Genomic DNA, 12,099 nt, shown 5'->3' with positions numbered 1-12,099 from the left:
TCTGTAATGGGGTCTGGTGCCCTCTTCTGGCCTGCAGGCATAAACACAGACAGAATATTGTATACATAATAAATAAATAAATATTTTTTAAAAAAAGCTGAAAACTCTGACCCGTTCCTCTCCTGCACAAAGTTTTTATTGTTTTTAATTTATGCACTGTTAAATTAAAAATAAATAAGAGATCAGCATTTGGGAGGCAGAGGCAAATGGCTGGAGCTCTAGGAGTTTGAGGCCAACCTGCTCTATAGAGCTAGTTCTAGGGCAGCCAAGGCTGTACAAAGAAACCCTGTTTCAACAAACAAACAAATGTTCTAAAGCATGGTATGGTGGCTCATGCCTTTAATCCCAATCCTAAGGAGGCAGAGGCAGATAGGTCTCTGGGTTCAAGGTCACCCTGGTCTATATATAAAGCAAGTTTCAGGCCAGCTAGGAAAACATAGTGACACACTATATAGTGTCTGTATGTACGTAATACATACATATATGTCTTAAGGAGAGGGCATTGGGAGTGTATGTGATCAAAACACTTTATACACCTATATGGAATTGTCAAAGAATACTTTTAAATTAAAATTTAAAATGTTATTGTGTATTTCTGATTCCTTCTACAGTTTGTTGCCAGGATTTATGCTTTGATTTATATGAAGTGGAACTGTCAAACAAACAAGGGGAAAACATAGATAAGCTAATCGAGTACATTAAAAATCAGCAATTGGTAAGAATCACTAATTTCAAGTGTAATTATTTTTTTCCTTAAACTGGGAAATTAGCTGAATTACTTAGCTTGTTGGTAGGGGTTTCATTGTTGTGTATACTGATATATTATAACTGGCATTTTCATTTTTCTTACATCTCAGCTTACCTTTTGTCTTATTACTCAGTTTTTATTTCTGACTTAAAAAACAAGGGTTTTTTTTTCCTCTTAAGTCTTTGTTCTTTGATACATTGATAGTTATCTAGGTGTGTTTGCGTTAGCTGCCGTACCACTTCCAAGATGCTTCTTTGAAAGCTACATTTACCATTTTCCAGGGGTTTATGAAAGTTTTTCTTGTGTTTTCATAATAGAGGCAGTAAGACTGAGGAATAGCCACTGGTTTAAAGGACTCTGGCATGTTAGCCAAAGTTGCTCAGAGTAAAGATAGAAATAGATGCTTGACCCAGAGTTTGAACTAGCTTTTATGATGAGTTAGTTCTAAATATTACAACGGAAATGACGCAAATGTTGAACTACAGTAATGAAGCAAGCCAGGACTTGTCTGTCCCCATAACAGACACTAAGAAATCAATGAAGTGGCCTGGAGAGATGGCTCAGTGGTCAAGTCCCAGCAACCACATGGTGGCCCACAACCATCTATAATGAGATCTGGTGCCCTCTTCTGGCATACAGATGTATATGTAGGCAGAATACTATACATAATACTTTAATCTTAAAAGAAAGAAGTCAGTAAAGTAAAACAGACCATGCATTCATGCACATGTGTTGGGACAGTGACTTGTCTTAATAACGTTGGTTTAAACACTTGACTTGCAAATAACATTAGTTTCTGTGTGATTGTTTTGTCCTGTGACTGCCAGTCAGGGTTCCATGCTTCCTTTCCTCATGGGTGGGAAGAGACAGAGCTCCTTCTGACCACCACTTTAGTTTCATTAGAAAGGTTAGTATGATCTGCACACCTCTCAGTAGCTCAAAATGGCATGAGTTACACTGATAAGTAGAAACTTTTATGGAACTCACCTTTCAAAAATACCAGTCCTGCTCAGTCTGTAGTAGTTCTCCTGAAGTAGAGAGATTGAATAGACCTCTTTTATTTTGTTTTTTCAATTAGGCAATCATCAAATGCTTAGAAGATAGGGAATTTTTCATTTTACTTACGTCATCAGCCTTAACACCAGAACCAGGTAAGAGCAAGTTTTGGGGGGAAATTTTTTTTTTAATGTTTTTACTTTTGTTTCAAAAGATTAACAACCTACATTTTCTTCTCCTGATTCTTACTCTTACAGATTTTGGAGATGAGCAGATGGGTCTACACGGTTTACATTTATTCCACTCACCTCAATCAACAGGTGAGGTTACAGTGGTACCCAGTTTACTTAGCCTGTTGCATACTTTCTAAACTGTATCTTATTCGACTTCTCAGTAGCACAGAGCACTTGTTAACTGTGTTTTTTCTCCAAATATCTGCCTGTCTTTTGTCTTCCTAGTTGACCTTTACAAGTAGACTCTAAGCTTCAGACCTGGGTCTTTACCCACTGACAGCATATCTAGCATGTCTAAGCTTCCTCAAATTCTAAATAGCCAAAATTGAATTCATTTTTTGTTCAACGGTAGCTAGGATATGCTTTTTTTATGCCTGTTTAAAAACTGTGACTTGGAGTTTTCATGGCTGTCGTTCATGTCTAGGTGGTGGGACTTTGTATTTGGGCCATGCATTCCCAAGATGATATTGACCCCAACGACAAATACTTGATTGTTAGAGACAAAAAATTTTTTTTCTCTTTTTGGTTTTTTGAGACAGGGTTTCTCTCTATAGATTTAGCTATCCTGGAACTTGCTCTGTAGACCAGGCTGACCTTGAACTCAAAGACATAGCTCCTCTTGCTTTTGCCTCCCAAGAGCTAGGATTAAAGGCATGTGCTGCTATCACCTGGCCTCAGAGGGTAATATTAATCACGTTAGTGACTTTTCTGTCACAGTGATAAAACAGCATGACTAAAGCAGCATAAAGAGAGAAGCGTCTGTTTGGGCTCATGGTTCCAGAGGACTAGGATCTGTGATGTTGGATCGGAGACTGCATACTGGGGGCTGGAGCAGCAAGCCGAGAGAACTTGCTAGTAATGGCAAGAGGCTCTGAAACCTCAAAGCTTGCCCCATTGACATGCTTCTTTCAGGAAGGCCACACCTTCAAACCTCCCAAACAACTGCCATCCATTGGAGACCAACACTGAAACATCTGAGCCCATGGAGGACATTCTCTTTCAGACTCTCACAAGTCAAGTCATATAGTACCTGACACAATATGTCACGTGTATCATATTGCAGTTAAAACATTTCTGGGATGGGGGTGTAGCTCAGTTGTTAGACTGTTAGTCTCATAGGCATAAAGCTCTGGATTTGATCTTCCAGAACTGCATCACCTGGGATTTTAGCTATTTGCCATCATACCTGGCTGTGCTTATCATACAAATATATTAATGTGCTTTATTTGGTTTTTGGTTCATGATGCTGGGGTTCTGAGCATGCAGTTTACCGCTGGGCTACATAATGTCTACCTTGGTTTTATTCTGTATCTTCAGAGCATATGTGTGTCAGGCATCCAAAGAAATAAGTGTTTTAAAGAAATATAACAGTGTAATCCTAGATTTAATATTTCTAAAATTATAAAATATAAAAATGTTCTTAAAAAATTATTAGACCAATGATGGTGTTGTAGGCCTTTAATCCCAGCACTTGGGAGGCAGAGGCAGGTGGATCTTTGTGCGTTCAAGGCCAGCCTGGTCTACAGTGTGAGTTCCAAGATAGCCAGGACCCTGTCTCAGAAAAAATTAAAATAAAATGACTGTACTTTATGTTTATGACTATTTTGCCTACATGTATGTATGTGTAACACATGTGTGCAGTGACCTTGAAGGCTAGAAGAGGGCATTGAGTCCCCAGAAACTGGAGTTTGGAGTAGTTTTGAGCCTCTGTATTTACTTGAACTAAACTTAGGTCCTGTGGAAGAGTGACCACTGCTCTTAATTGATGAGCCATCTCTACAGCCCCTTAAAGTTGATTTTTAAGTATATATACACAGGTAGTCAAAGAAGAAAGAGCACAGTACTTTTTGATATTTTGGAACAAATAAAACAACCATTTATATAAACAGATTGACAAAGGATATTCACATTTATTGTGTTATGTATTTTTGATTATAATTGATATAATTGATTATAATATATGTATAATTGATTTTTTGCAATCCTTAAAGTAAGCATTTTTATAACCGTTTTAAATATGAAGTAACAGACAGATTTGCCCTAAATCAACCTGATTCCAGGGCTGCCTCTCAGCTACCATACTGTGTTACTTTTTTTCTGTTAAGGTTTTTTTTATTTTGGAGCTGTAGAGATGGTTCAGAACACTTGCTGTTCTTTTAGAGGATCCAGGTTCGGTTCCCAGCACCTACCTTAGGTGATTCAACCTGTAGCTCTATCTTCAAGGGGTTCAGTACCAGCAATTGCAGATACATGTGTAGTCACATACACAAAAAGTACAATAACCTTAAAAAATAAAAGATTTATGGTTAAATTCTTCACTTTTTGTCTCTCACTTCCCTTTCCCCCACTTCCTTTCCTTTCTCCTGGAGATTTGAATTCAAGGCATCATCATGCTTCTTGAACCCCATGCTACTGAGCCACATCCCAGCCCTCATTTTTCCTCTTTAATTATAAACCGCCAGTCTGATAACTCTTACTTGAACCCAGGAAAAGCACAGGAATGCTGTGTGAATGAATAAAACAGTGTTGGATTACTTTTTTATATCTTCCTCATTGAGACAGTTCTTAGTCTTATTCAGAGCTTTAGCTACTTTTCTTAAGTTGAAATTTTGCTTAGCCAACTTAATCTTCATGTTTTGTGGTAAGTCTACTACAAAGCGTATTAACTCTTACTTTTCTTTTTGAGACAGGGTTTCTCTGTGTACTAGCGCTGGTTGTCCTGGAACTCACTTTGTAGACCAGTTTGGCCTTGAACTCACAGAGATTCTCCTGCCTCTGCTCCCAAGTGCGGGGATTGAAGACTGCATTACCACTTACTGGCGACTTCTGTCTTTCTAAGTCAATTCTAGAAATAGTGAAGTTGCCTAGGGAATGTTCCTTTTTCATGAAACTGTCTTTAGTAATATATACAGATCTTTTCTATATTTTCTTTTTCTTCCTTTTGGTACTCTGAATAATGAGCTTTAAAGAAAGAAATTTTATTTTAATACTAAACTACATTTTCTTTTATTTGCCCTTTTTGCCTTTTCTAATATTTGCTACAGTGTTAGTGTATTTAACTAAGATGATTTTGGTATTTCATAATTCTACATTTTAATGTCATATTTCCTGTTTCGATTTAGTAGGCACTGGAGTTGTTTCTGTCGATTTATAGTACTGGTGACAGATGTTTTTAGGATTTTGTTAAGTAGTTCATAGAAATCTGACATTCTCCTTTTTTCTCATTTGTGAGGTTATTGATTTGCTTTAAAAATAAAAACAAAATTAATCGGAGAGTGGACCAGGAAGATGAGGTACAATACAGATTAGACAGAACAGTTAATTTTTAAAATATGTGTAAAATATAATTTCATAGAGAACGCAAAATAGCAGCTTTTAGTTCAGTTACATTTGAGGTTTAAGGCCTCTGTTCTGTTTGTATTGTAGCTTCTTAGAAGAGTGTAAGTGGAGCTGGAAGCGGGCTGCTTGTCCTTAGGGTAGTAGTACTGCTGCTATAAGGTCCACTGGGCTGTCTCTAAACACCCTGTAGGTGAGGTGGAATTGGAGGCAGAGTTTTTACTCATTGTAACATAGTATTCATATATCAAATCATTCTTTTTCAATGTATGTGTGTGTGTGAGAGATAGAAGTATATGGAGATACATATTTGTTAAATTTACTCATTAAACTTTTACTAGTTGCCACTTTGGTTTTTATTTGCAGTACTGTAGCATATTTAACCTGGTAATAATTTTGAAATCTAATATTTTTCCTGTTTGTCTGAAACAGTGTCAAATTTTTAATATATGTGTATATGTGTTATAGGGGCAAAGGACTTAAAAGTTGAAGATGACATCTCTCTGAAAGTGATACCTATTATACCCGCCCTTAGTTGTGCACTTCTAGAAGCAAAGAAATCACTTCCTGAAAAAGGAATCCCTCCAAACGTCTTAGTAAAGCATAGTTTCCAAGACCTGTATAAGGTGGACAAAAGCCTGTCATTGATGGCTCCTCAAGATGGAATGAGAGACACTGCGTTCATTAGGAAACTGTCCTATAGTTTTGACTTAGCATCCCCAGATGAAAAGTGCCCTTCAGAGTCTCTGATTCAGTTGAAGAGTTATTTTTCAGACCCTACTGGCTACACTCTGGATCTGTCTACTACTTTAGACTTGTTAGCAGAGCATCCTCAGAGTCCTTGTATTTCAGATGGGATTTGTGATGCTGGATTTTCTTTAGTTATGGCTTCAGATCCTGAATTTCTTGACTCAGAGATGGAAGTAAGAAAAGAAACTGAAACAACAAAAAAATCTGGTAAAATGCTTAGAGTGAAGAAGAGAGCTGTGGCTCCATTGACTCCACCTTCAAATCTGAGAGTTCAGCCAAAGAGAAAGGCCAGCACATCAGCTGTTACACTTCCAAATAAACGAGTAAGCCTGGGCCGCCCCCTTTCCAAAAGAACTGCGCCCAGGGCAGACAGTGGATCATGCATCCCAACTCTTAAGTTAGTTAAAGGGCAGTTTCCTCAGAAGATAAAAAGAGGTAAGAATTATATATGTGATTATTGTAGTTATGCTTCACCTCAAACCCTATTATTTGACTGGATTCATGTGACCTAGAGCTTAACAGTTTGTTAGAAAAGCCATTTTTTTCTTTCTGAGTGATACGCATGTATATAAAAACTAAGACAGTGATTTAGGTAAGGTATATACTTTCTGGTCAAGTGGGAGGTCAAGTTCAAGTTTGAGGAAGGATGCAAGACAGGGAAGAACAATGGTTTTTTTCAGAAGCTTCGCTTTTAAGTAAATATGTTTCCCATCATTAAAAGATTTGCAAACATTTCCCACGAAGAACCAGAAAGTATATACTTTCGCTTTGAAGGCTATATGATCTCTGTCTTAATTTTCCAACTCTACCTATATAAAGTGACAGAGCCAGAGCTGATCAATGTATGAATGAATAGAAGAAACATTGGTTATATAATGTGTTGACCCCTTTGCTTATGGGCTGACCTTATTCAGGGCTGGATCTCTAAAGACATCCTTGTTGACAACAGTTTTGTCCAAGGGGATGTCCACAGAGGACCTGTGGGCATGAGGCGATGGTACTTACAAACCTTCACAAAGGACATGATCTTTGATCTCTTGGCGATTTTCTTCTTGCTCGTGGCAGCTGTCACTTTTTGGGCATAAGGTCAATTCTAGCCACCAGGGCATGGCTGTAAGGGCGGTCTGAGGTGCCCTTATCTATATTCATCACAATGATGGCTTTGTATCCAGAGTAGCATCCAGCCAGGACCAACACCACGTTCCTGGGTTTCATGAACTTAGCCATTTTGACAACAAGCAGCTGGTCTTGTTTTTTGTTTTTAACTTGGAAATGTTGGTGTCTAAGAAGCATAAAATATGCTGATTACCAAGATCTGAATGTTAAGCTTGACCCTTGTAATTTAACCACTAGTTATTTTCCTGCATTTTGCTTTAATTTTGAAATCTTTTACTGATACCCAGAACTTTCTAATGTATTTCCTAATATTAGTTAGCTCTCACTCCCCTGAAATAAAATAAAGGACGGGTTATGCCACTAAATTTCTGGGTAACACACACACGTCCTTAAAACAGTCTTGTTTTTTTCTGCATAAGGTGCAGAAGTGCTGACTGCACAATTTGTACAGAAAACCAGACTGGATAGGAAAAAGCGTGAAGTTTCTGTCTCTAAAGATGCTCCAGTAGCTACAAATGCTAAAAGAACAAAGAAACAAGAGAAATCTCCAGGTAGAGTTGTTTCCCGGCCTAAACCACCTGTGAAAAAGTGTCCCCCAAAACAAAAGGTAAATGTAACAAGAGGTCGTCGGAATTCCAAAACCAGAAAGCAGCTGCATCCTGGTAAGAAACCCTATTCCTGTAACTATGAACACTAAAATAAATGTCTTAACAGATTGTAAGAAAACATATTGCAATATATAACAGCAATTGAAACATATCAATAACACTTAGCCTTTAGTTCAGACATGAATGAAAATGATATGATTTCTTCTTTCTTAAGTTTAGATAAGTTTTATGTGTAAAGTGTGTTACGTGCATTTATGTCTGTATGCCATGTGCACCCAGTGCTCATGGAGGCCAGAAGAAGGGGTCTGGTCCCCTGGAACTGGAGTTAGAAATGTATGGGAGCCTCATGTGGGTGCTAGGAACTGAACCCAGATCCTCTGCCAGAGCAGCAGTGTTCTGGATCCCTGAGCCATACATAGCCCCTGGTTTCTTAATTGTGCTATATACTTCAAAGACAGAGAAGTAAAATAAATTGCTTCTTTTTAAACCTAATACATTATTTTAGATTATTGGCAGTTTTGAGCAAACTACATATGATTTTCTTTAAATAACTTAGAAAACCTGTAAGCTTCAAACAGTAGTTTCTACTTTAATTTTAAAGCCTGAACAAAGATTTTATTAGAGTTAAAGGATAAACAATCCTTTTTTATGATTAAATATTCTTGCAGGTAGTATCTGCTAGTGTTTGTCTGAACTGTAATCATTTAGAAAAGGCTGTAAAAGTTTTTAAAAATAATTACAAGCAGTAACCAAAAGTGTGTTTGTTTTAAAAGGTGATGTAATTTTAAGATACCTTACTTTTGATAAAACTTATATACATAAACTAAAAGCTGTCTGTTATTAGTCTTATATTTCCACCTCTTGGACATTAATTCTTTTATATATATATATATGTATATATATACATATATATATATTATGTATACAATATTCTGTCTGCATGTATGTCTGCAGGCTAGAGGAGGGCACCAGACCATATTACAGATGGTTGTGAGCCACCATGTGGTTGCCGGGAATTGAACTCAGGACCTTTGGAAGAGCAGGCAATGCTCTTAACCACTGAGCCATCTCTCCAGCCCCTTGGACATTTTTTTTTTTTTTTTTTTTTTTGCTTTTTCGAGACAGGGTTTCTCTGGGGCTTTGGAGCCTGTCCTGGAACTAGCTCTTGTAGACCAGGCTGGTCTCGAACTCACAGAGATCCACCTGCCTCTGCCTCCCAAGTGCTGGGATTAAAGGCGTGCGCCACCACCGCCCGGCATGGACATTAATTCTTGATTAGAATTATAAGTCACCTCAACCTTAACCTTAATACAACCGAACATACAACACCCTACCCTTAGGCCTATTTTTCTTCTTAATTTTAATCTTCTTTATATGATGTGTTTTTTCTTTCAAATGGGAAAGTCTTGATTGTTTTTAGATTTTATTTATCTACCACCCCCATTATTATATTTTAATTGATTGAGAATCAGTAAGAACTCAGTAATTTTTTAATTAAATTATAATTAACACTACTTTTCTTGACATTAGTAGTCATTATCATAGTAGCCATAACTTACAAGTGGTACTCGATATAAGAAATAGATGAGTATATGTAAACTAATGTTAACAAAAGTAGAGAAAAATCAGTGTAACTTACAGGGCATCGAGTCATAAAATAAATTCAATGTTTCCAGTGTGTCTCAGGCCAACAAGAAAATTCTTTACTTTGGACCCTTTTCTATCTTGCTCTCTTTAGGTTTTGCTGTGTTAAACAGCTAAGCTGTGTTTCATTAATTTTTCCTTCCAGTACCCTTCTCATTCCAAATGATACATCATAGGCCAGAATTTCCCTCTCCTTAAATGTATTAGTGAGTTAAATTTATGAACTGGCCTTTTACAGGCAGGTTATTGATCCATTTCAGACATCCTGTGATTGATCCAGCATCCATCTGGCTCTTCTCTGTATCCATTTATCTGCAGAGGAAATTGTTATATAGTATAGTTGTGAATTTTATTTTTTATAATAATAGCATTTAAGAAAGATTAGTGAGAATGCCTTGCAAACCACCAAAAATTTAATTTTTCTGATAAGGGAAAATGGTTACATTCCATTATTACAGAAAGAAATTGCTAGGAGATTGCCTCTTTTCCGGGTCATAGTGCTTTTATTGCTAAAAGTAAAATTTTTAGTATAAAATTAATTAAATTTAAAATTAATTGATTATAGTTGAATATTCACCACTTTTATATAATGTTTTATATGCCGGGTAGTGGCGACACACGTCTTTTAATCCCAGCATTTGGGAGGCAGAGGTAGGTAGATCTCTATGAGTTCAAGGCCAGCCTGGTCTACAAGAGCTAGTTCCAGGACAGCTAGAGCTGTTAAACAGAGAAACTCGGTCTCAAAAACAACAAAATAATAATAATGATGATGATGATAATAATGTTTTATGCATATCATTATAAAGCAAAACATCTATGTTTTGAATTTAATTGCTTCTTGGGAAATGGGTTCTTAGAAGTGTGTTAGCAAATGACATAATACTTATTTCACATTTCTAAATTACATTTTAGCTAGAATATAAGCACGCTAAAGGGAGAACTCTGGATTTTTGTTTTCCCTACCCTCTTTTCGTAAATCTTTTATATTGACTATTAGTTCAGTTAAGTATAGGAATGTGTAAGATATTCTAAGAAAAACAAATATTATATCTGTTCTTTTTATTTTTTATTATGAAGCTGAAAAAGACATTACTTTACATCTTCAATCAGAAATTTCATCAAATGGTCAGAAAGATGGAATTAACCTAAGTACTGCTCAACAAGAAAGTATTGCAATGATTCCTAAAGGTTTTCCTGAAAACTCGGTTATCAACTGTGACTCCCAGGCCTTAAATATGTTAGCTGATCTGGCATTAAGCTCTGCTGTTTCTTCCATACCACCTTGTGAGCTTAGGAACCTTCCCAGTGTCTCTGAATTGCCACAAAATAATGTTTTACTCTCTAAAGAAAATTCATTGCACAGTACCTCTGACCATGAATATCATAGGGGAGTTAAAAGTCAAAAAGGTGTTCTACTAACTAAACCATCTTCTGATGAGAAGCTTAATTCAGAGTCAGATTTACCTGTTAGCCAAGAAGAAAACTTGGTACCTTTTGCTCAGTTTCCTACTATTGCCCAATCAGTACCCCCTGAGGAAGGCCAAGAATCCTCAGATGCAAGTCAAAACTCTGTTGCTGTGGAACATTCCTATGCCTTGCTTCTTGCTGAGCAGTCAAAGAAACATCTGCATCAGAGAAAGTTACCAAGCCCTGCTTTTGCAAAGAATGGGGCAAAAGGCCCCGAAGCTGGAACTCCTATAGGAAAGGTCATGCCATTTCGGCATCTTCAGAACACCTCTCCTCTACAAAAGCTTTCTGAAGATTCATTGACTAAGCGCAAAAGTCTGTTCGTGTCTTCCAGTCTCAAAGATTTTTTTTGCTCTCATACGGTTCTTAGTTGTGATGGCTCCTTTAAGATCACTTTCAAATGTGAAGGAGAATATGCATTCAGCTTAGATAGCAAATACACCAGCAACCCTCTGGAGAAAACTGTTTTGAGAGCATTACATGGGTAAGTAGAAAGGGTACAGCTGTTTGTCAAGATCTGTGTGGTGAGATGGAAGACTTGGGGAAGAAGAAAAAGTTATAAAGCCATAATATAATAATAATATCAGGTAGGTTGAAAATGACAGATTTTGTCATTGTTGATGATCACATGGAGATTTATTGTAAAGATAAATGAGACTTATGAATGGATTTTCATTTGCTTGTTCATCAAATTGATGGGAGTGGCCAATGAGTGATTTTGTAAGTCTTCCTTAAGGACTGATAGAGCTGGGTGGTGGTGGTGCACACATTTATTCCCAGCACTCAGGAGACAGAGACAGGTCTGTGAGTTTGAAGCCAGCCTAGTTCAGAGTTTCAGGACAGCCAGGGCTACAAAGAGAAACCCTGTCTCAAAAAAAACAAAACAAGGGGCCTGGACAGATGGCTCAGCGTTTAAGAGCACTCAATGATTACTCTTCCAGAGGACTTGGAGCAGAGCACCCACATGGCAGATAACAACTGTCTCTAACTTCAAGATTTTTTTTCTTATTTATTTGTTTATTTATTTATTAAAGATTTCTGCCTCCTCCCCGCCACCGCCTCCCATTACCCTCCCCCTCCCTCGTCAGCCCAAAGAGCAATCAGGGTTCCCTACCCTGTGGGAAGCCCAAGCACCACCCACCTCCATCCAGGTCTAGTAAGGTGAGCATCCAAACTGCCTAGGCTCCCACAAAGCCAGTAC

The 12,099-nt window shown here is 37.4% G+C and overlaps 1 protein-coding gene and 1 pseudogene across 4 annotated transcripts in view; one reads left to right on the top strand and one right to left on the bottom strand.

The window, feature by feature from the left end:
• The window catches only part of Fam208b (family with sequence similarity 208 member B), a 51,670-nt gene that overhangs the window by 12,723 nt on the left and 26,848 nt on the right, over window positions 1–12,099 (top strand). For all 4 annotated transcript variants that reach the window (XM_005354904.3, XM_026783126.1, XM_026783125.1 and 1 more), the window contains exons 7-12: window positions 612–715; window positions 1,827–1,899; window positions 2,002–2,064; window positions 5,782–6,498; window positions 7,599–7,841; window positions 10,509–11,382. In XM_005354904.3, coding sequence (XP_005354961.1) covers window positions 612–715; window positions 1,827–1,899; window positions 2,002–2,064; window positions 5,782–6,498; window positions 7,599–7,841; window positions 10,509–11,382 — 2,074 coding nt within the window. The remainder of the gene's footprint in view (window positions 1–611; window positions 716–1,826; window positions 1,900–2,001; window positions 2,065–5,781; window positions 6,499–7,598; window positions 7,842–10,508; window positions 11,383–12,099) is intronic.
• On the bottom strand, window positions 6,957–7,290 carry LOC106143945 (annotated as a pseudogene).

The sequence above is a fragment of the Microtus ochrogaster genome, chromosome 16 (assembly GCF_000317375.1).
Source record: "Microtus ochrogaster isolate Prairie Vole_2 chromosome 16, MicOch1.0, whole genome shotgun sequence".
Taxonomy (NCBI): Eukaryota; Metazoa; Chordata; class Mammalia; order Rodentia; family Cricetidae; genus Microtus; species Microtus ochrogaster.
Note: the sequence above shows the minus strand (reverse complement) of the source record. Positions and strands in the feature narration are given on the sequence as shown.